This window comes from Ovis aries, chromosome 1 (assembly GCF_016772045.2).
Source record: "Ovis aries strain OAR_USU_Benz2616 breed Rambouillet chromosome 1, ARS-UI_Ramb_v3.0, whole genome shotgun sequence".
Taxonomy (NCBI): Eukaryota; Metazoa; Chordata; class Mammalia; order Artiodactyla; family Bovidae; genus Ovis; species Ovis aries.
In genome coordinates this window covers 19,812,607-19,838,214 of record NC_056054.1, presented here as the reverse complement: position 1 = coordinate 19,838,214, position 25,608 = coordinate 19,812,607, and the positions used below count along the sequence as shown (strand labels likewise).

The window sequence follows — 25,608 nt, the reverse complement described above, 5'->3', positions numbered from 1 at the left end:
TCGCTCCTCTGTGGCCGTCGCCCGTCTGGTCCATCTACCAGAGGACCCTTGATTTTGAGTTCTCTCTCTTTCTCCGCCCCACAAGCCTAGCACTTTGCTTGCGGCTTCGCGCAATACTCGCTCCGGGCCGTTGCACTTGGCCGCACAGTCCACTCCCTTCCCTCCAGGCTGCAGGTGCGTCGGAGGCGCGCGGGCTGGCGAGGGTGCCGGGCGCTCCCCGTCCCTGGGTGTCCCCTAGGTGGAAGTCGGCCAGGCGCGAGCGCTCGGTGCGCATTCTGGGCCGTCTGCCCCTGGCGCGCGCCGCCAGCCCGCGCTCGCTCCCGTCCCTCCTCGCGCTCGCGGCGGCCCGGACAGCGCGCGCCGCCTCCCGCTCGTCCTCAGGCCGCCCCTGTCGGCCCTCGCGGCGCGCGCACCGGACCGGCCCAGGCTCCCCACTCGGGCCGGCCGGCTCGCGGGTTTGCTCGCCCCGCCCCCCGGTGCCGCAGCTGGGCGCTTGCGCGGGGCGCGTGGCCGTGGCCGGGGTCTCCGCCGCAGCCGGTGCCGCCGCCGCCGCCTCAGTCAGTCAGTCAGTCCCCAGCAATGGCGGAAGGAGGTGAGCGAGAGGAACTGCTCTCGCCGTCGCCGGTCTCTCCGGCCAAGCGCCTGTGCTCGTGGCCCAGTCCACAGGCTCACCACCCTCGCGGTTCGCCCGGGGCGGCCGGCGGCGGGGTGGGGGGCGTCGGCGGCAGCTGCCTACCCCCGGGGGCCCGCCCCCACCTGCAGCCCGAGTCCTTGCTGGACTGCGCCGCCAAGACGGTGGCAGAAAAGTGGGCGTACGAGCGGGTGGAGGAGCGCTTTGAGCGGATCCCGGAGCCTGTGCAGCGCCGCATCGTCTACTGGTCCTTCCCGCGGAATGAGCGGGAGATCTGCATGTACTCCAGCTTCCAGTACCGCGGCGGCCCTGGCGCCGGCGCGGCTAGCGGCGCCGCGGGGGCTTCGCCGGCCGAGGAGGGGCCGCCGCCACCCCCCGGGGCCGCCGCTCCGGCCGGCTCCGCCCCCGGGGCCGCCGTGGCGGGGGCGTCCCCCGGACTGGGCTCTGGGGCTGGAGTGGCCGGCGGCGGTAGCGGCGAGGGGCTCCCCTTCCGCCGGGGTATCCGTCTGCTGGACAGCGGCTCCGTGGAGAATGTGCTGCAAGTCGGTAGGTGCTCGCTCGGCTTCTCTCGGGTCCCCGGCCTCCTCTTCCGCAGGTGCCTTCTCTTTGCACAAGCCCTGAGCCAGGACCCCGGCTTTTTGCCCAACTCCCGATCCTCTGCCAAAGGACAAACTAGTCACATAAAAAACTTTTCTCAACATTTCGTCAGGTCCACTGCTGCTCTTTCCTCCACTACCCCCATTTCTTTTTGTTTGAAGAGCGAATAGATCTCTTTTTTATTCTTCGTTCTACACCCCAAGCCAAAGCAAAAAGGATGGGGAAGTATGGCTTTCTGGATGTAATCATTTCTGAATGCGTTTTTCTAATTTAAGTTGAGAGAGGAGCGAACTGTTAGTGAATCTGGAGCAAGCGGTCTTACAGGGAACGTTTGAGGGACAGGCTGTCAAAGGCAATCTAGTCTTTGCAGATTGAAGCTGGGTATAATTAACTTTAAAAATGGGGGGAAAAAAACTCAGCAAAATACTGTGCATTTCAGACAGTTTTAATTATCTGCTTTAATGTTTTTTTCCCCTGGACCAGTGATACTTGGGAATCTAGGCTGTGGACTTAACAATACCCGAAGATGGAAATGTGACAGCTTCTTCTCCACACCCCCACCCAAGGAAAAAAAAAAAAGGCACAATCTGGAGTGGGGGTGGGGTCTGTCTTCCTTGTCAGACTGGGGTAAATCAAAAGCTGGTCACGTTGGGTTTTTCAAATGCTTCTCATTTAACAAGTCTTCATATTTGCTTTTGTTTTATCTTTTTGTTTGTGGGGGAATGAAAAGGATTTCTTTTTCTTTTATTGCTCCAGAGCTTCTAGTCAGTTTGTTCGTCTTATTAAATATACAAATTCAGTAGTCCTGATTTGTGGGATGGATAGGGAGAAAGGGGAAAAAATGACATTGTTTAACATTGACCTGCTATGTGGGGAAATTTAAATACTGATTTTTTTTTCTATTTGGACTATTATAGCACTTTGGAAGTACACATTATCTTTATGCATTTTATTGTACAATATATGCTCATATTTACTGAAAAAATATTGATTTTTGAAAGGAGTTGGAGAGAGGCTGTTTTTAGAATTAAACAGACACAGGAACACACATAAACAGGAACCCCAAACATCTAGCTCTCTTCTCCCCAGGTAAAACTGACATATTTGATTTTTTTTTTTTCATTTGAAGAGTAGCACATTGTGGTGTTTCATATAAAGCAACCTACTTTTGATTATTGAGACTCACTGAACCCTGTTTCTTTTTAAAGCAACATATACCACAATTTGTTTTGCAAATATGAAATGTAAATTTATCTAAATTTATCCTGTGTCAGAATACAGAAACAGTAGATTGAGAAAGTTTTGTTTATTTGAGGCTATTCCTTTGTGTGTTTCTGTACATATTTGTAATAATGAATTGAATAACAGGTAATTAAGGTGTGCAGCTTTAATTCTGAAAACATGAAAATGAATATAGGCATTTCATTATTCATCTGTAGATCATATTCTTTTTATGAGTTTATATCAATTTTTAAGTTCCTTGTTTAAATATTTTGAATTGAAAAGTTTCAATTTAAGTAGTCATTTTATAGTAAGAGATACTGTATTTGAAATAATTTTCAAACTTCGAAGGGGCAATTGAGAAAGAAGAGTTTTAAAGAAGTATATATTTTGAAAATGACTATAATGTCAAGTTGTAAATGAAATCAGATGTTGTAAGTGATCCAGGTCATGTTTAAATCAGATCTTTTTCTTCTACAGTATGAGAGTTGGCATGCTTCTTAGGATGATGAGCTCTTGTATGATAGTTTTAGGGACTGGAGAAAATATATTTAAGCATATTTTTTGATTCTTACATTGGATTTCATAGATGAAGATAGGATAATGAATTAATCATTTTTAAGTAATGCTATTTGAGAAACATGAGTTGTATAATTTTATTTTTCTGATTTTAATCTATGCTGGTGAAGGTGAAAGAGAAGAATATTCCATTCTTTATCATTCTGAGTTCTGTATCTTGGCATAAACCCCTGTTAATTTTTTTGGCTGCATCATGCATCATCTTCCCCCACCAGATGATCAGACATGGGTGCCCTGTGTTGGGAGCACAGAGTTTTAACCACTGGACCACCAGGGAAGTCTCAAACCATCGTTTAGTATGTACAATTAGAGAACCATTCCTCATCTCTTAAACCTAAAATGTGAGTATGTGACGATCTAGATGATAGGTTTTATAAAAGTATTACCAAGAGATAAGCAAAAAAAAGATTTGTATATAGCAAGACAGTAATCATGTTCTTCACTTTATAATTTCACTTCAAATTCAATATAGGGGCTTCCCTGGTGGCTCAGTGGTAAAGAATCTGTCTGCCAGTGCAGGAGACATGTGTTCAGTCCCCGATCCTCGAAGATCCCACATGCCTTGGAGCAACTAAGTGCATGTTCCATAACTGCTGAGCCTGTGCTCTAGAGCCTGGGAGCCGCAGCTACTGAGCCCATGTGTCCTAGAGCCCGTGCTCTGCAACAAGAGAAGCCACTGCAATGGGAAGTTCATGCTCTGCAACTAGAGAGTAGCCCTTGCTCACCACAGCCGGAGAAGAGCCGAGCAGCAACGAATATCCAGCACAGCCAAAAATAATAAAGAAATACAATTACTTAAAAAAACCCTCAATATAATTACCCAGTGCTACTATTAAAAATTCTTATTTATTTCCTTACTATATCCAAGCCATAGTTAAAACCTCAGAATTGGAAAGATACTGAAGGCTGATGCTTTAGGAAGTAAGGGAAATTAGGGTATTTCTTTTAAACATTCTTTTAAATAAAAGATTCATAAAGGGATTTAAACAAGGTAAACATGTATTTTAAATATTTTATTAAAATAAATAAGTAAATTTAAAAATAAAAAGCACAACATAAAAGAAAAAAATTGAAACAAATTAGACAACAAAGACTTTGTACAAAGAGTATTTATATTCAGTAACTTTTGATTACTTTCCACATGGAATCTGGTAATGGGACATCATGGGCTGGTTAAAACACAAATGCTCTGTAGAAAACATCCGATTTTGAATTAGAACTCAAAGTTTCCCAGCTTGGTATAAAGAAATGGGAGGACTGTAGCTTGTTATGCTCAAAGGATACATTTCTTTTACAAGGCAGTACTGAATCAGAGGTATTGCTCCTTTTAAAAGGGGAAAATTATAAATTAGTCTTTTCATGGGCATCTGTAAGTTTGAAGCTCTGTGAATAGATCTTTCTGTTCTCTCGGTATTATGAAGGTAATAGAGTTCAGATGTTTTAAGCATCTGCATTTTAACCTGTCTAAGGAGCCCATGGAAATAGTTGTAGTATAAACCTTGGGAAAATACTTACTCAGGAATCTGCAGATGGTATAATAAGAATGGTACAACTATAATTTACTAATAATTTTAAGATGTTGACCCATCATCATATTTTAAATTAATGTCTCTGTGTCTGGTAGAACTTAAAGGAGGATTGTGTCTTCTCAGGGAAAACTGACTTGATTGATGGAAAAGAAGCATTGATAGTTTTTTTGTTGTATGCAGAAATATTATATTTATTTGAACATTTAGATTTTCAAAAATTGGATAAAGTCTTACTGGGGCCTTCAGTGTTGGTATATCTTAATTATACAAGTGTTTATCCAGAAAATATCATATATTCTGACAGTCGAGCCCCATAGTTTTAGCCTACACATTTTCTAATAAATGCATAATTTGTGTGTGGATAATCTTCAAGACTACAGCCACAATGCTAAGTACTACTTTATGTGAAAGAAATGTAATTACAAAGTCAATAATAATAAAAAGATCCATTTCAGGAAGTTATTCATAGCTTACACATTAAGTAGTTAAGTTTATAATTATGAGCATGTATATATTATCAATAAACATCTGTGTAATTTTTCTGTAGTACAGCTTTTGTAAAGTGCAGCAGTAATAAGTATTGCTGGTGTTGATTTCTATAGGTAATTTATTTTTAATCTATATTATTTAGAGGAACAAAAGATACCGTAACCTAAAAAGCTGTATAGCATTGTAAGTTAGAATAGATATAAAATCATAATAAAATTTCTATGTGGGGAAAAATGACTTAATTTATATGTGAGATATTCCAGCAGGGAAAGCAGCTGCATGCCTTTAAGGGATAAGTGGTAACATTTTTTAGAGTAGAAACTTACCAGGTTTTAAAATCACATTGCTTTTTTTCTTTCTTAAGCAGTGAATTTTCTCCTTCCTCTTCCACCACAGCACCTCACACAAGTATCTTAATATTCAAGTGTTTGTTAATTTCCAAAATATACAAACAGCTCCTGTAGTTTAATATGAAAAAAACAAACAGTCTAATAAAAAATATAGGCAGAAGACCTAAATAAACATTTTCCAAAAAGACGTGAAGATGGCTAACAGGCACATGAAAAGATGCTCAGTTCAGTTCAGTTCAGTCGCTCAGTCATGTCCGACTCTTGGCAACCCCAAGAATCGCAGCACGCCAGGCCTCCCTGTCCCTCACCAGCTCCTGGAGTTCACTCAAACTCACGTCCATCGAGTCGGTGATGCCATCCAGCCATATCATCCTCTGTCATCCCCTTCTCCTCCTACCCCCAATCCCTCCCAGCTTTACTATGATGAAATATCACCTTACACCAGTCAGAATGGCCATCATCAAAAAATCTATAAAAAAATAAGTGCTATAGAGGCTGTGAAGAGAAATGGACCCTCTTACTCTGTTGGCAGAAATGTAAATTGGTTCAGCCTCTGTGGAGAAGAGTATGGACGTTCCTTAAAAAACTAAACATAGTTCTACCATATGATCCAGCAATCTTTCTCCTGGGCATCAATGTTCATAGCAGCACTATTTATAATTGCCAAAACATGGAAGCAACCTAAATGCCTAGTGAAAGATGAATAGGTTAAGAAGATGTACATATATACAATGGAATATTACTCAGCCATGAAAAGTATGAAATAATATCATTTGCAGCAACATGAATGGACCTAGACATTATCAGACTAAATGAAGTTAGTCAAAGACAGATATCATATAACTTATATGTGGAATCTGAAAAGTGATACAAATGAATTTAATTACAAAATGGAAATAGAGTCACAGACATAGAAAACAAACATGATTACCAAAGGGGATAGTGGGAGTTGGGGGTGAGATAAATTAGAAATTTGGGGTTAACATGAATAGACTACTACATATAAAATAGGCAGACAATGAGGATCTTCTGTATAGCACAGGGGAACTATACTCAATATCTTGTAATAACCTATAATGGAAAAGAATTTGAAAAAGAATATATATGTGTGTGTATATAACTGAATCACTTTGCTTTACACTTGAAACTAACATAACATTGTAAATTACACTGCAATAAAAAAGTCTGTTGAATAGTGAATGTTTAGAAATTTAAAACAGACTTAGTTAAGAGAGAGAGATATGAATTTTTATAATGAGTGTGGTGCTAGAAGATAAAGGGAAAACTCCATTCTTGTGGGTATAATAAGCTGATAGCAGTAAGTGGTATGAGTGTTGCAACAGTGTGTATCTTTTATGTTGACTGTCTGCTTCTTGTGAAGAATAGTGATTTATCAGTTTTTTTTCCCAAAACTTTAGATGAATTCTTATTGAAGGCAACTTTCTCAATGATAGAGCTTTAAAGATAATGAATAAACTAAAGGTAGTAGACTTTTAAAGGTTATTTTTATTTTAGGAATTAAAAATGTATTACTGAAGTGTGAATACAAAGTTTAAATTTTGAAGTGAAAGGACTAGAAATTTACTTAAGCCTATGTGAAACAGTTTCATTGAACTTGTTTCAATGACAGCTGTTAAAAATCAAGACATTAACAGTATCTTAGAGTTGATGGTTATATGAATATACGCATGTATCTATCTACCTATCTGTATACATGTTAAAATATATAGAACTATTCTCCCAGAAGTCAAAATTACCGTTATTTTAGAAAATAATTTTAAAAATAAAGACATTAATATTAGTAACTTAACATATAAGAGATACTGAAAATGCTGTATTGATTTCCTATGGCTACTGTAACAAACTTCCACAAATTGGGTGGATTAAAACAATAGAAATTTACTGTCTCATAGTTCTGGAGGCAAGAAGTCTGAAATCAAGGTATCAGCAGGGTCATGCTCCCTCTGAAACCAGTAGGGAAATCCTTCCTGCTTCTTCCTAGCTTCTGGTGGTTTGCCAGGAGTCTTTGGCATTCCTTGACATACAACTTCATAACTCCAGTCTCTTCTTTGTCACATGGCATTCTTCCTATGTGTCTGTATTTTCACATGACCATTTTAGAAGGACAGCAGTCATATTGGATTAGGGGCCTACCCTGCTCCAGTATGACCTCAGTTTAACTAATTACATGTGCAATGACCCTATTTCCAAATAAGGTCACATTCTGAGGTCCTGGAGGTGAGGACTTCAACATATCAGTGTTGCTCAGTTGCTCAGTTGTGTCCGACTCTTTTGCAACCCTATGGACTATAGCTCGCCAGGCTCCTCTGTCCATGGAATTTTGCAGGCAAGAATACTAGAGTGGGTTGCCATTTCCCCCTGCAGAGTATCTTCCCAACCCAGGGATCGAACCTGCATCTCCTGCTTCTGCACTGCAAACAAATTCTTTACCTTCTGAGCCATTGGGGAAGCCTGTCAATCATGGGAGAACACAATTCAACTCATAACAGCTTCTCATGCTTGTTTCTTATTGCATAACATAGTTTCATGTGAATTTTAAACTTTTATATGTTGAATATGGCTTAAATTAGATATCACCACATCTATTTTATTAGATAAGCATTATTTCAGTTTAACTGATTCAGTTTGCATGATTGATTATTTAATATTTTTAATACATGTGGAACTTTTTTGATAAATAAGTGGTCATTTAAAGGTTAAACCTGTCATCATTCTTTATAAAAAATGATGACTGTGCAATACAGCACTCAGGGCATACACGCGTGGATGAACAGATTACTGTCAGATTTTTTTTCATGAATACCATTTATAACTCATTTATAGAAATAGGTAACCCTCAGTTGTCCAGAGCCTTTTCAGCATCTCCTTCAGTCAGATCACCAGTGGCTTGAGTGTTCTGCCAGTTCTGCACAATACACTGTGCATGAAAGTATGAGACCTCATTGATAGTTTAAGGGGATAGAGATTGCAGTGCATGAGGTTATCGTGGAGAAACAGGAGGGCAAGCTGGAGATGCTGTTCAAGCTCATCCTGGTGGGAGATGAGAGCCTGAGCTGGAGGGCACCTTGTATGGCCTTTCCCTGTTACATGCATAAGGAAGTTCTGCAGCTACTGACCTAGAGCAAGTGAGTAAACAGAACAGAGTCCTAGGTCAGCTTGCAGAAAGAACCCTAGGAGAGCAGAGAAATAAGGACAGTTAGATATCTTGTAAGTCTTGTAAGCTGACCTCAGTCTCTTTGCTGGGAGGGAGAGGTTTAAGGAGGCACTTTCTTTCTGAGATTAAGAATTCTACCACTCTGTCATGTCCTACTGATGCCCCTATCCCCTCACTGTACCTTCTTTTTCCTGCTAATTCTGTGGTAATGAATGTAGTTTCTGAGTTTACTTTGTGTGATTCGATGTTGGGGCATTTGGAGGTACCAAGACCCTGGCAATTTTATGTGGCCTTTTAGACTATCCTCTAAGAAGAAAGGGGCAGTAGGAAGAAGTGGGGATCCCAGAATTAGTACAGGAGGAGGGGCTGCTCATTTAGCTTACTGTTAGCAACAAGTTCCTATATTAGGGATAAAACATACATATGCATTAGAGCTGGGGTATAGACCATAGGCGGTGAAGAGAAAAATGGTCAGTCCTCTTTTGGGTCTAGAAGTCAGCTGCAATGTCACAATTACTTAGGGTGGTCAATTAGCTTTCTCGCTCTGCTTTCACTATTCTTTTTGTCTCCTGCAATGATTGGTGATCACCCACTGGATAGAGGCACATTGTCAGAGATGAATAAGCCTGGTAACTGACTTGCAAAATAAATTAAGACCTGGGAGAAGTGCCATCCTTCTTTCCAGCTGGAGAGACCCCAACACCAAATAGTTCTGTAGGGAGCCTGATCATCAACTTCCAGTTCCTCACAGAGCCAACCCATGTCCCACTCTGAACTCCCACTGGAAACGCTGCTTCTTTAAACTGGGAGTTCTTGAGGAGTTAGGCAGAAGTGGCTGGAGCTGACTCTCCTTCTGGGACATCACTTTGGCTTTGGTATTGACAGAGTGGCTGACACTTATCTTCCAACTCAGACTGGCTGGGACAGGACAAGGGCTATGCTTGATCATGACCAGGCTTGACTGCTCCCAGCCTGGAATGCCCCTGCTCTGGACCTCTCATTTCTTTTTATTGGTTTATTTTTTAGTGCATCTTTAATTTGTACAGAAATAAGATGTAAACAAAAAAGGAAATAGGTAACCCTGAAAGCATATGAACCATGTCTTAACTTTTTCCAAAGTGTTAGTTGCTCAGTTGTGGCCGACTCTTTGTGACCCCATGGACTGTAGCCTGCCAAACTCCTCTGTCCATGGAATACTCAAGACAAGAATACTGGAGTGGTGAATAGCCAAAGCAAGCTTGAGAAAGAAGAATGGAACTGGAGGAATAAACCTGCCTGACTTCAGACTACACTATAAAGCTGTAGTCATCAAGATGGTATGGTACTGGCACAAAGACAGAAATATAGATCAATGGAACAAAATAGAAAGCCCAGAGATAAATCCTTGCACCTGTGGACCCCTTATATTTGACCAAGGAGGCAAGAATATACAATGGAGAAAAGACAATCTCTTTAACAAGTGGTGCTAGGAAAACTGGTCAACCACTTGTAAAAGAATGAAACTAGAACACTTTCTAACACCATACACAAAAATAAACTCAAAATGGATTAAAGATCTAAATGTAAGACCACAAACTATAAAACTCCTAGAGGAAGACATAGGCAACACACTCTCTGACATAAATCACAGCAGGATCCTCTATGATCCACCCCCCAGAGCAATGGAATAAAAGCAAAAATAAATGGGACCTAGTTAAAAGCGTTTGCACAGCAAAGGAAACTATAAGCAAGATGAAAAGACAGCTTTCAGAATGGGAGAAAATAATAGCAAATGAAGCAACTGACAGAGAATTAATCTCAAAAATATACAAGCAGCTCATGCAGCTCAATACCAGAAAAAATAAATGACCCAATGAAAAAACTGGGCCAAAGAACTAAACAGACATTTCTCCAAACAAGATATACAGATGGCTGAGAAACACATGAAAAAATGCTCAACATCATTTGTTATCAGAGAAATGCAAATCAAAACCACAATGAGGTACCATCTCACCCTGGTTAGAATGGCTGCTATCAAAAAGTCTACAAACAATGAATGCTGGAGAGGGTGCGGAGAAAAGGGAACCCTCTTACACTGTTGGTGGGAATGCAAACTAGTACAGCCACTATGGAGAACAGTGCGGAGATTCCTTAAAAAACTGGAAATAGAACTGCCATACGACCCAGCAATCCCACTGCTGGGCATACACACCAAGGAAACCAGAATTGAAAGAGACACGTGTACCCCAATGTTCATCACAGCACTGTTTGCAATAGCTAGAACATGGAAGCAACCTAGATGTCCATTGGCAGATGAATGGATAAGAAAGCTGTGGTACATATACACAATGGAATATTACTCAGCTATTAAAAAGAACACATTTGAATCAGTTCTAATGAGGTGGATGAAATTGGAGCCTATTATACAGAGTGAAGTAAGTCAGAAAGAAAAACACCAATACAGTATACTAACACATATATATGGAATTTAGAAAGATGGTAATGATGACCCTGTATGTGAGACAGTAAAAGAAACACAGATACAAAGAAGAGACTTTTGGACTCGGTGGGAGAAGGCGAGGTTGGGATGATTTGAGAGAATAGCATTGAAACATGTGTATTACCATATGTGAAACAGATTGCCAGTCCAGGTTTGATGCATGAGACAGGGCGCTCAGGGCTGGTGCACTGGGATGATCCTGAGGGATGGGATGGGGAGAGAGGTGGAGGGATGTTCAGGATAGGGGACATATATACACCCATGGCTGATTCATGTCAATGTATGGCAAAAACCACTACAATATTGTAAGGTAATTAGCCTTCAATTAAAAAAAAAAAGAATGCTGGAGTGAGTAGCCATTCCCTTCTTGAGGGAATCTTCCTCATCCAGGGATCAAACCTGGGTCTCCTGCATTGCAGGTGGGTCATTTCCATCTGAGCCACCAGGGAAGCCCAACTTTTTTCAAACCCCAAGTTAATATGGTTTGGGATTGTGATATTAGAAATATATTACAGCCCATTCCAGATTACTATTATGTAAATTTTCTACCTTGTGGTTTATATATAGGCTTATTTCTTTCCTCATTTAGGCAGCATGCTTCTTGGCCACTTTTAACCTGTCATGGAGCTGGTATACTGAAAAAAATCACACTCATTTTAATATTAGCTTTAGCATTATATTATCATATGATAAATTTCTCTGATACTTTTCATAAGCATATAGCCAACTGATTAATTTTTGGTTCTCAGTATTGAGAAAAATTGTTCTCCCTCTTAGGCTATGTAATGTGATATGCCTTAAATTGATACTCAGTAAATGCTTATTGAATGAAGCATTTTTAAATATTTAAAAATATTTAGATAATATGAAAATCTCTCTTTATTGATTTGTAAGTAATGGGAGCCTAGAAGATATACTGGCAAAATGTAATTTCTGGATGTTTTAGATTTTTAAAACATTATATAGGTTTAAAAATACCGACGAAGCTTATTAACTAGTTTCTGATTCTTTTCATTGGATATTTGGTCACTTGTTTTGTGTAAAGCTCAGTAAATAACTATTTACTTACTTTGGGTGGAAATCATTTCAAAATACTTTGTATTTTCCTACCTTAGACTACAAACCCAAGTTGGATACCAAAGCCTATGCTTCTAAGAACTACATTATGTTGCCATCTTTATGCAGGTGGGAGATTGTAGACTGAGATTCTCTGAAACCTGATATAGCTGATTCACTTTGTTGTACAGCAGAAACTAACACAACATTGTAAAACAATTATACTCCCAAAAATTAGTAAATTTTATTGAATATAAATTTTGCCTCAGAAATTGGTTTTAAAGGAAAGAATGGTAGGTTCCAATCGTTGATTTCACATTAAAATCGCTGGGGAGATTTTAAAGAAAGTGCCAAGGACTAACCCTAAATTAATTAAAAGTCTGTTGAGAATGAGGACTGATCCTCAGAATTTTTAAAGAGCTCCTAGATGTCTTATGTGCAGCCAGGGTTGAAAGACACTGTTCTAGAAAAATGATCACCTTTATTAGTATTTTCAGTGTTTTTAAACTTACTGTAGACAATCAAAACATTATTTAATATTTATTACACAAATGCTTTGGACTATGTCAACTTTCTTTTCTATTTCAGCCTGTTTTCTTCTGTCTATCTTTAGGTTTATTAATGGATCTCAAGGAAAATTATTCTCTTTCATTTAAAAAATGTGTGTCTGTGTTTTGAAAAGGTCCTATGCAAAAGTGTATAAATTCATGCCATCAAAAGACACTATAAATGTAACACCAACATTTAATTTTATTCATGTTTGTTCACTCATTTGTAAAACTTAACATTTAACATTCTCAGTGCAGAACAGAACATAAATTCTGTATTTAAGGAGTGTATAGTTTAGTATAGGATACACATTAAAATAGCATTTAGCACAATGTTCTCTAGTAATAGAGTAGTTACTGCGGAGGTAAAGAGTAGAAAGTGATTAACTAGAGAAATGGGGCTAGCTGGATAAATTACTCTATTTTAATATAACTTCAATTATAAAAATATTAAAATTATGTTTAACAGTACAATAAAGATTGAGAACATTATTTATTGCTTACAGATTAGATTTGACCCTTCATGAAGTTCTTTCTGTATTAACATTTCTCTGCCCTGTAGTACTCTAGTTCATAGTTGACTCAAAGAGGTGACATTAGCAGGCAGGAAGATGACAGAAATATTGCCAGATTTTTTTTTCCCCTCAGTATAAATTTAACAGATTTCTGTCTTTAGAATAACTTTATTATATCTTCATAGGATCTTTTTAAAAAATTATTGCTGTTTTAAGGTACAAATATATGATAGAGCTAATCAGTAAAATAAATTTTGGTGTATCCATCCATTCATTATCCTGCATTCTGTAATCAGCGGGAAAATGTATTATGTCTTTAAAAGTACTTGGAGATAATTACATCTCTTCCCTACTCATTTATGGTCTTATTGAATGGAAGCTGGTAGCATTAATACATTCAGGAAAAGTCATCCTGTTTTTATTTTGCTTAAATCTATCAATACCTGGTAAACTGACAGGACTGTCAAGAATCACCAACATACACTGATGTTAGTGGTATAAAACCCTTCCCCATGTCATGGTTCCCTCTTATGAAAAAATAATTTTGCTGATCTTTTCTCTCATTCAGTATTACATTATTATTTTTATTTTTAATTAAAGTATAGTTAATTTATAATTTTATATTAGTTTCAGGTATACAACATAGTGATTCAGTTTTCTATAGATTAAACTCTCAATATTATTGTACTGTCTACTGGTATGTATGTTTGCATGTTCTATCATATATATTATCACATATATGCAGAGACCATACAGCAGGTAGCCTCAGAATTCTGGCTCCTCACTACATCTCAGTTTCCCCAACCATGGTGGTGGTGGTACATGCTCAATCTTGTCCGACTTCTTGTGACCCCATGGACTGTAGCCCATTAGGCTCCTCTGTCCTTGGGATTTCCTCAGCAAAAATACTGGAGTGGGTTGCCATGTCTCCTCTAGGACCAACAGTTGTTTTGAGGATAAATCAACATGTTAAGTATTTAGAACAGAGCCTAACTCCTATTAGGTATTGTGTAAATATTCATTCATTATTATTATTGTACCAAAATTGTTGAGGTAATCCATGTTTGTTACCTTTCCTTTAACCTTGGTGCCACCTCTGAAGCCTTTTCAATCTGACTTCTGCTTTCACTCACTATGTTAAAATTGATCCCTTAAAGGTTACCAGTGACCTCATGATTGCCAGATATAGTATCCTTTTTTTCAGTCCTCATCCTTTATGACCTCTATATAGAATTTTCTAGTCTTTTAAAATACTTTTTCCTAGATTTTTGTTTTACTTCACCATTCTGGTTTTCTTTCTACCTTTCTTCTTTATTCTCTTACTCTACAAAAGTAGGATCACAGTCTTGCCCCAAGTTTTCTAATTAACCAGTCTTGTTTATTTCTATATCTTCAATTACTATTTTATGAACATAAGTTAGAAAACTGAGCATGCAAAGAATTTATGCTTTTGAATTGTGGTGGTGCTGGAGAAGACTCTAGACAGTTCCTTGGACTTCAAGGAGATCAAACCAGTTAGTCCTAAAGAAAATCAACCCTGAATACTATTGGAAGGACTGATGCTGAAACTGAAGCTCCAATACTTTGGTTAACTGATGCCAAGAGCCAACTCATTGCAAAAGACCCTGATGCTGGGAAAGATTGAAGGCAAAAGAAGAGAGCAGCAGGGGATATGATGGTTAGATAGCATCACTAACTCAATGGACATGAATTTGAGCAAACTCCAGAAGGACAGAGGAGCCTGGTATTCCATGGAGTCCATGGGGTCTCAGAGTTAGACATGATTTATCGATTGAATAACAAGTTAGCATCATTTAATGTAGTGGTCTCAAATTTGTTTTAAGCCACTCTGCTTATTTTCAAATGAAATCTTAGATGATATTCCAGTTTTTGCAGTGGGAAAATTTGAGCTGTTTTGGGAATTGGGATAGGGCCCAAAACTCAGTCAGCTTGGCCAGCTTTTTCCTTTTGATCCCTGAAGCACTTCCAAATAATCTTGGGATTTGTAGTCAGGAGATCTGCCTGAGATTTCTCATCTGTAAAAGTATCAGAATTTTTGTGAGATTCTAAATAAGCTCATATACATGAAAATACTTTATTACAAATAATTAGACTGTATATCATTGTTTCTCCCTCTTGAATTCAAGATCAGCTTATATATTTGCCCACTAGATATTTCTAAATGGATACCCTACTAGCCCCTGAAAATCAACGTGTCTGATAAGGGATTAATGTCCAGAATATGTAAAGAACTCCTACAACTCAACAACAAAAAGCAAACAACCTGATTGAAAAATGGGCAAAGGACTTCAATAAACACTTCTTCAGAGAAGGTATGCAAATGACCAGTAAGCACATAAAAAGATGCTCAGCATCACTAATCATTAGGAAAATGCAAAAACCACAGTGGGCCATCACTTTATATCCATTAGGATGCCTATTATAAAGAGAAAAAAACAACGGAAAATAACAGGTGTTGGTGAGGATATGGAGAAATTGGAAACTTATGCATCACCAGTGGGCATATAAAATGGTACAGCTTCTGTGGAAAATGATATGGTAGTTCTTCAAAAAACTAAACATAAAATTATTGGATCTAGCAGTTCCACTTCTGGGTATATAAGCAAAAGAATTGAAAGCAGGAACTCTAACGGATGTTTGTACACCCCCTTATGGCAGCAGTAGTCACAGTTGGCAAAAGGTATAAACAACCCAGGTGTTCAACATAAGATGAATGGATAAACAAAATTTGGTATAAATATACAGCTTGCTATTATTCAGCCTTAACAAGGAAGAAAATTCTGATGAATGCTACATGGATGAACCTTGAAGATACTGTTGTTCATTTGCTAAGTCATGTCTGACTCTTTGCAACCCCATGGACTGCAGCATGCCAGGCTTCTCTGACCTTCACTATCTCCTGGAGTTTCCTCAAACTCCAGTCCCTTGAGTTGGTGATACCATCCCACCATCTCATCCTCTGTTGCCCCTTCTCGTTTTGCCTTCAGTCTTTCCCAGCATCAGGGTCTTTTCAATGAGTTGGATCTTCACATCAGATGTCCAAAGTATTGGAGCTTCAGCTTCAGCATTCCTTACCATCTGAGCTACCAGGGAAGCCCCTGAAGACATTATCCTAAGTGAAATAAGCCAGACACAATAGGGCAAAATTATTTGATTCCACTTAAATGAGCTACCTAAAATAGGCAAATTCATAGAGATAGAAAGTAAAAGAGGTTACCAGAGGCTAGGGGGGAGGGGAATGGAAAGTGTTTTTTTCTATTTATTTTTTTATTGAACAATAATTGCTTTACAGAACTTTGTTGTTTTCTGTCAAACATCAACATGAATCAGCCATAGGTGTACTTATATCCCCTCCCTTTTGAACCTCCCCCATCTCCCTCCCCATCCCACCCCTCTAGGTTGATACAGAGCCCCTGTTTGAGTTTCCTGAGCCATGCAGCAAATTCCCATTGGCTATCTGTTTTACATATGGTAATGTAAGTTTCCATGTTACTGTTTCCATACATCTTACCCTCTCCTCCCCTCTCCCCATGTCCATAAGTCTGTTCTCTATGTCTGTTTCTCCATTGCTGCCCTGTAAATAAATTCTTCAGTACCATTTTTCTAGATTCCATATATGTGCGTTAGAATACAACATTTATCTCTCTCTTTCTGACTCACTTCACTCTATATAATAAGTTCTAGGTTCATCCACCTCATTTGAACTGACTCAAATGTGTTCCTTTTTTATGGCCGAGTAATATTCCATTGTGTTCGTGTACCACAACTTCTTTATCCATTCATCTATCAATGGACATCTAGGTTGCTTCCATGTTCTAGCTATTGTAAATAATGCTGCAATGAACAATGGGATACATGTGTCTTTTTCAGCCCTGGTTTCCTCAGGGTATATGCCTAGGAGTGGGATTGTTGGGTCATATGGTGGTTTTATTCCTAGTTTTGTAAGAAATCTCCATACTGTCTTCCATAGTGGCTATATCAATTTACATTCCCACCAACAGTGCAAAAGTGTTCCCTTTTCTCCACACCCTCTCCAGCATTTATTGTTTGTAGACTTTTTGATGATGGCCATTCTGACCAGTGTGAGGTGATATCTCATTGTGGTTTTGATTTGCATTTCTCTAATAATGAGTGATGTGGAGCATCTTTTCATGTGTTTGTTATCCATCTGTATGTCTTCTTTGGAGAAATATCTGTTTAGGTCTTTTTCCCACTTTTTGATTGGGTTTTGTTTTTCTAGCATTGAGTTGTATGAGCTGCTTGTATATTTTGGAAACTAATCCTTTGTCAGTTGTTTCATTTGCTATTATTTTCTCCCATTCTGAAGGCTGTCTTTTCACCTTGCTTATAGTTTCCTTTGCTGTGTAAAAGCTCTTAAGTTTAATCAGGTCCCACTTATTTACTTTTGTTTTTATTTCCATTATTCTAGTAGGTGGGTCATAGAGGATCTTGCTTCGATTTATGTCATTGAGTATTCTGTTTTCCTCTAAGAGTTTTATAGTTTCTGGTCTTACATTTAGGTCTTTAATCCATTTTGAGTTTATCTTTATGTGTGGTGTTAGGAAGTATTCTAATTTCATTCTTTTACATGTAGCTGTCCAGTTCTCCTGGCACCATTTATTGAAGAGGCTGTCTTTGCCCCATTGTATATTCCTGCCTCCTTTGTCAAAAATAAGGTACCCATAGGTGCATGGGTTTATTTCTGGGCTTTTTATCTTGTTCCATTGATCTATATTTCTGTTTTTGTGCCTGTACCATACTGTCTTGCTGACTGTAGCTTTGTAGTATAATCTGAAATCAGGAAGGTAGTTTCCTCCAGTTCCATTCTTCTTTCTCAAGACTGCTTTGGCCATTCAGGGTCTTTGTGTTTCCATATGAATTGTGAAATTTTTTGTTCTAGTTCTGTGAAAAATGCCATTGGTAATTTGATAAGGGTCGCATTGAATCTGTAGATTGCATTTGGTAGTATAGTCATTTTCACAATATTGATTCTTCCTACCCAGGAACATGGAATATCTCTCCATCTGTTTATGTTGTCTTTGATTTCTTTCATCAGTGTCTTATTTTCTGTGTACAGTTCTTTTGTGTCCTTAGGTAAGTTTATTCCTAGATATTTAATTCTTTTTGTTGCAGTGGTGAATGGAATTGATTCCTTAATTTCTCTTTCTCATTTTTCATTGTTAGTATATAGAAATGCAAGTGATTTCTGTGTATTGATTTTGTATCTTGCAACTTTGCTAAATTCACTGATTAGCTCTAGTAACTTTTTGATACTATCTTTAGGGTTTTCTATGTACAGTATCATGTCATCTGCAAACAGTGAGAGCTTTACTTCTTTTCTGATCTGGAAAGTTATTTTTTAATGAGTATACAGTTTTATTGTGGGATAATGAAAAAGTTCTAGAGATAGATAATGATGATGGTTGCACAGCAGTGAGAATATATTTAATGTCACCAAACTATAAGCTTAAAATGGGTAAAGTGAAGTGAAGTCGCTCAGTCGTGTCCAACTCTTTGCGACCCCACAGATGTAGCCTGTCAGGCTCCTCTGTCCATGGGATTTTCCAGGCAAGAGTGCTGGAGTGGATTGCCATTTCCTTCTCCAGGGGACCTTCCCGACCCAGGAATCGAACCCGAGTCTCCCGCGTTGCAGGCAGACACTTTACCATGGGAGCCATCAGGGAAGCCCAAAGGGTACACCTTATTTATATTTTACTGAAAGAAAAAAAGTTGTAAAAAATTTGAATCATATGATTCAATTTATATGAAATGTCCAGAATAGGCAAATCCTAAAGATAGAAAGTAGATTCTTGGTTTCCAGGACCTGGCAGTAGGGAAAGTAATTGCTGATGGGTATGGGGTTTCCTTTGGGGTGATGAAATGTTCTAACATTAGATAGTGGTTGTGACTGCACAAATCTGTAAATATACTAAATACCACTGAATTGTATATTTTAAGTGTAAGTTTTTTGTGTTATATGAATTATGTCACAATAAAGCTGATATTAAAAAAGCAAATATTCCAAAGTTGGGGGAGAACTTTCAAAGACATTCTGTTTCTTAGGAAACGAGGTCTAAATTCTTAAGTCTTATTTTTAGATATTATTTTAGGCTTGTTTTAGCAAGGTTCAAATCTCAGTTCTGCTGCTTTTTAGCTGTATAACCTTGGATGACATGTTATTATACTTAATCCCTCAGTTTCTTTTTTTTTTTTTTGTGGCTCAGTTTCTTTATCTCTAAAATGGAGATACAATACCATTTCAGAATGTTTTTATTATAGTTAAATGAGATAATGTATTCAAAGTCAACTTGGAATTTCTAACACATACATTGTAGGGATACTGTGACTGTTAGTTCTCTTTCTTTTAACCTTCTGTGCCTCTTATGGTCTATATATTTCCATTTTTAAAAGGAACATTTCCATAACTAGAGAAGCCTGTGTGCCGCAACTAGGGAAGCCCATGCACTGCAAGGACGACTCAGCACAGCCTCCCTCCCTTCCCCGCCAGAGGGCCATTTCCTTATCTACTTGCTTGAAATTAAACCTTTCTTTCATTTTAGTCCTATGCATTATTCATCAAATGTTTATTGAGTACCTGTTATGTTTTAGGCCCTGGTCTAGACGCTGACTATGCCAAAGCCTTTGACTGTGTGGATCACAATAAAATGTGGAAAATTCTGAAAGAGATGGAAATACCAGACCACCTGACCTGCCTCTTGAGAAACTATGTGCAGGTCAGGAAGCAATAGTTAGAACTGGACATGGAACAACAGACTGGTTCCAAATAGGAAAAGGAGTACGTCAAGGCTGTATATTGTCACCCAGCTTATTTAACTTCTATGCAGAGTACGTCATGAGGAACACTGGTCTGGAAGAAGCACAAGCTGGAATGAAGATTGCCGGGAGAAATATCAATAACCTCAGATATGCAGATGACACCACCCTTATGGCAGAAAGTGAAGAAGAACTAAAGAGCCTCTTGATGAAAGTGAAAGTGGAGAGTGAAAAAGTTGGCTTAAAGCTCAACATTCAGAAAACTAAGATCATGGCATTTGGTCCTATCACTTCATAGCAAATAGATGGGGAAACAGTGGCTGATTTTATTTTTCTGGGCTCCAAAATCACTGCAGATGGTGACTGCAGCCGTGAAATTAAAACACGCTTACTCCTTGGAAGTTATGACCAACCTAGATAGCATATTCAAAAGCAGAGACATTACTTTGCCAACAAAGGTTCGTCTAGTCAAGGCTATAGTTTTTCCTGTGGTCATGTATGGATGTGAGAGTTGGACTGTGAAGAAAGTTGAGCACCGAAGAGTTGATGCTTTTAAAATGTTGTGCTGGAGAAGATTCTTGCGAGTCCCTTGGACTGCAAGGAGATCCAACCAGTCCATCCTAAAGGAGATCAGTCCTGGATGTTTGTTGAAAGGACTGATTCTGAAGCTGAAACTCCAGTACTTTGGCCACCTCATGCAAAGAGCTGACTCATTGGAAAAGACCCTGATGCTGGGAGAAATTGGGGGCAGGAGGAGAAGGGGATGACAGAAGATGAGATGGCTGGATGGCATCATGGACTCGATGGACGTGAGTCTGAGTGAACTCCGGGAGATGGTGATGAACAGGGAGGCCTGGCGTGCTGCGATTCATGGGGTTGCAAAGAGTCACACACAACTGAGCGACTGAACTGAACTGAACTAGACCCTGGAGATGCAGCAGTGAATAAAACAGTTTCTGCTTTTGTGGAGCATACATCTTAGTGAGGGGACCCACTCACTAAAGCACTTTCTCCTTTCAGCTATGTTATACTTATTTATAATTAGGTATTATTTTCTGTTCCAGTCTGTAAGGACTTCTAGGGCAAGGACTGTATCCTACAATATTTTCAGCATCCAGCACAATACCTAGCTGATTTCATAACAGACTTTTAAGAAGCTTTGTGGAAATGAATCAAAAACATCTTATTAATTTCTTTGACTGTCATAATAGTAATTTTCAGTGCTGCTGCTTTTTACTTAAGTCACTTGAGGAACTTTGGTAAAATACATTCTGGGGCTCTACCCGTGTAAATCCTAGTTAACTAAGATTGGAATGGGACTCAGGAATCTCCATGTTCTACAAGCTCTGCAGGTTTAAATGCTTGGGATCTACTATTCCATAACACAGTGATTTACATGGAATGTGCTTAGTAGCTGTTGGATGAATTGATTTATTGGTTGATTTATACACTAGTTTTTTCCAAACCAGATTCGGAACTTGTGGGTCAAATTTAAAAAAAAATGGGTGTAGTGATTTCAGGAAAGAGTTATATGAAAAAGTCATCTCAGCAAACTATAATTTGCTATCGGGAAAATCACTAGTATCCATCCTTTTTTCTTTTCAAATGCTAATTCTTAATGTACTTTATCCAAAATAATTATCCACATTTTAATAGTTACATGCATTTCTGAAAAAGCATTGGAAAAGTCTGAAAGGATTTACATCTAACTGATAAATAATATTTATGAAGAGAAAGGGGAATAGGTGGTAACCAAGAGGAAATTTAGTTTAATCTGAATTTTTTGAATTATTTTATGGCAAGAACCTATTATGTATTCCTTGTATAATAATGTGATTAAAATAAGTTAGGACTTCCTGGTAGCTCAGTGGTAAAGAATCTGCCTGCCAATGCAGGGGACCCAGGTTTGATTGCTGATCTGGGAAGATCCCGTATGCCGTGGAGCAACTAAGCCCATGAATCACAGCTATTGAGCCTGTGCTCTAGAGCCTGAGAGTTGCAACTAATGAGCCCATGCCCTGCAACAAGAGAAGCCACCACAATGAGAAGCCTGCCCACCTCAGCTAGAGAGTAACCCCGCCACTCAGTGCAACTAGAGAAAAGCCTATGCAGCAACGAAGACCCAGCACAGCCAAAAAAAAATAAATAAAATTATTTAAAAATAAGTTAAAGAATGTGACTTATTCAACTGCATTTTGGTCAGTGACTTTTGTCTTTTAAATTAACATGGGTTGGACAGATGTCATTTTACCTTTATAAACATGACTTAGATAAGGAATTCTTAACCTGGCTCCTATAAATGGCTTTCAAGGATCCAGGAACTCCTGAAATATTTTCAGACTTTACAAATGCATATGGACATTTTTTAGAGAAGGCAGTCCATAACTTCTGTTTGATACTCAAAGGGATACATAACTCAAATAAGTCCAGGAACCACTAATTTATACAAAAGAATTTGTTTTATTTGATAAAAATCCTGCAGTAAGTTCCTCTATTACCTTTGAGCCTTATGAATAGAATAGTTACTTTATTTTCTTAAAGGTTAACACAGCTCTATTATTTGCTTTTTCTAATAAGTATCTCAGTTTTGTCATCTTTCATATATTGATTCTGTTTTGTTACTTATCTAAGTGGTGCTAAGTTCCTTTTTTTCCCTGTATTAACAGAATGATGGCTTGACATTTTTGTGCCATACACAGCTGCATTTTAATGATTTGCACTAGCTGAAATAAAATAATATCCTATGAGGTTAATGAATAGAGTAGGTCATAGCTACTTCTTTATTGAATTTTCCTATGGAATCAGATTTTTTAGGTTATGTTCCCTGGGAAATAAACTCTAAGATGGAGATTTGCTTGCAGGTTTATTGAGGAACGATACTTGTAATGGAGTGAAGGAAGCAAGATTAGGAGGGCAGAAGGATTGAACTGATGCAGTTGCAGCAGAGAAGTTAGTCAACATTTTGGGAATTCTGGAGCTTGGATGACATTTCAGAGCTGTCTGGAATTGTTGTTATTCAGTTGCTGAGTTGTGTCCAACTCTTTGCAACCCCATGAACTGCTGCATGCCAGACTTCCCTGTCCTTCACTATTTCCTGGAGTTTGCTCAAACTCAAGTCCATTGGGTCAGTGATGGCATCCAACCATCTTATCTCCTAATTCCCTGTTCTACTCCATCCCTCAGTCTTTCTCAGCAACTGGTCTATGTGGCTCACCTGAGGTAACCTTGGGTGGTGTAACCTTGGGTGGAGCAGTTTCTTTCTGCAGTACAGATCAGTTCAGTTCAGTTCAGTCACACAGTCATATCCGACTCTTTGCGACCCCATGAATCGTAGCACGCCAGGCCTCCTTGTCCATCACCGACTCCCAGAGTTCACTCAGACTCACGTCCATCGAGACAGTGATGCCATCCAGCCATCTCATCCTCTGTCGTCCCCTTCTTCTCTTGCCCCCAATCCCTCCCAGCACCAGAGTCTTTTCCAATGAGTCAACTCTTCGCATGAGGTGGCCAAAGTACTGGAGTTTCAGCTTTAGCATCATTCCTTCCAAAGAAATCCCAGGGTTGATCTCCTTCAGAATGGACTGGTTGGATCTCCTTGCAGTCCAAGGGACTCTCAAGAGTCTTCTCCAACACCACAGTTCAAAAGCATCAATTCTTCGGCGCTCAGCCTTCTTCACAGTCCAACTCTCACATCCATACATGACCACTGGAAAAACTATAGCCTTTACTAGACGGACCTTTGTTGGCCAAGTAATGTCTCTGCTTTTCAATATGCTATCTAGGTTGGTCATAACTTTCCTTCCAAGGAGTAAGTGTCTTTTAATTTCATGGCTGCAGTCACCATCTGCAGTGATTTTGGAGCCCCCAAAAATAAAGTCTGACACTGTTTCCACTCTTTCCCCATCTATTTCCCATGAAGTGATGGGACCGGATGCCATGATCTTCATTTTCTGAATGTTGAGCTTTAGGCTAACTTTTTCACTCTCCGCTTTCACTTTCATCAAGAGGCTTTTTAGTTCCTCTTCACTTTCTGCCATAAGGGTGGTGTCATCTGCCTATCTGAGGTTATTGATATTTCTCCTGGCAATCTTGATTCCAGCTTGTGCTTCCTCCAGCCCAGGGTTTCTCATGATGTACTCTGCATAGAAGTTAAATAAGCAGGGTGACAATATACAGCCTTGACATACTCCTTTTCCTATTTGGAACCAGTCTATTGTTCCATGTCCAGTTCTAACTGTTGCTTCCTGACCTGCATATAGGTTTCTCAAGAGGCAGGTCAGGTGGTCTGTATTCCCATCTCTTTCAGAATTTTCCACAGTTTATTGTGATCCACACAGTCAAAAGCTTTGGCATAGTCAATAAAGCAGAAATAGATGTTTTTCTGGAACTCTCTTGCTTTTTCCATGATCCAGCGGATGTTGGCAATTTGATCTCTGGTTCCTCTGCCTTTTCTCTGGTTTTCTGCCTTGAACATCTGGAAGTTCGTGGTTCACCTATTGCTGAAGCCTGGCTTGGAGAATTTTGAGCATTACTTTTCTAGCGTGTGAGATGAGTGCAATCGTGTGATAGTTTGAGCATCTTTTGCATTGCCTTTCTTTGGGATTGGAATGAAAACTGACCTTTTCCAGTCCTGTGGCCACTGCTGAGTTTTCCAAATTTGCTGGCATATTGAGTGCAGCACTTTCACAGCATCATCTTTCAGGATTTGAAAGAGCTCAACTGGAATTCCATCACCTCCACTAGCTTTGTTCGTAGTGATGCTTTCTAAGGCCCACTTGACTTCACATTCCAGGATGTCTGGCTCTAGGTGAATGATCACACCATCGTGATTATCTGGGTCGTGAAGATCTTTTTTGTACAGTTCTTCCGTGTATTCTTGCTACCTCTTCTTAATATCTTCTGCTTGTTAGGTCCAGACCATTTGTGTCCTTTATCAAGCCCATCTTTGCATGAAATGTTCCCTTGATATCTCTAATTTTCTTGAAGAGATCTCTAGTCTTTCCCATTCTATTCTTTTCCTCTATTTCTTTACATTGATCACTGAGGAAGGCTTTCTTATCTCTTCTTGCTATTCTCTGGAACTCTGCATTCAGATGCTTATATCTTTCCTTTTCTCCTTTGCTTTTCACTTCTCTTCTTTTCACAGCTATTTGTAAGGCCCCCCCAGACAGGCGTTTTGGTTTTTTGCATGTCTTTTCCATGGGGATGGTCTTGATCCCTGTCTCCTGTACAATGTCATGAACCTCTGTCCATAGTTCATCAGGCACTCTATCTATCAGATCTAGTCCCTTAAATCTATTTCTCACTTCCACTGTATAATCATAAGGGATTTGATTTAGGTCATACCTGAATGGTCCAGTGGTTTTCCCACTTTCTTCAATTTCAGTCTGAATTTGGCAATAAGGAGTTCATGATCTGAGCCACAGTCAGTTCCTGATCTTGTTTTTGTTGACTGTATAGAGCTTCTCCATCTTTGGCTGCATAGAATATAATCAATCTGATTTTGGTGTTGACCATCTGGTGATGTACATGTGTAGAGTCTTCTCTTGTGTTGTTGGAAGAGGGTGTTTGCTATGATCAGTGCATTTTCTTGGCAAAACTCTATTAGTCTTTGCCCTGCTTCATTCCGTACTCCAAGGCCAAA

The 25,608-nt window shown here is 39.2% G+C and overlaps 1 protein-coding gene across 1 annotated transcript in view; it reads left to right on the top strand.

The window, feature by feature from the left end:
- The first annotated feature begins 564 nt into the window (after positions 1-564).
- Positions 565-25,608, top strand: part of ZSWIM5 (zinc finger SWIM-type containing 5) — a 169,525-nt gene continuing 144,481 nt past the window's right edge. The window contains exon 1 of the mRNA XM_027969186.3: positions 565-1,177. Coding sequence (XP_027824987.2) covers positions 580-1,177 — 598 coding nt within the window. The 5' untranslated portion in view covers positions 565-579. The remainder of the gene's footprint in view (positions 1,178-25,608) is intronic.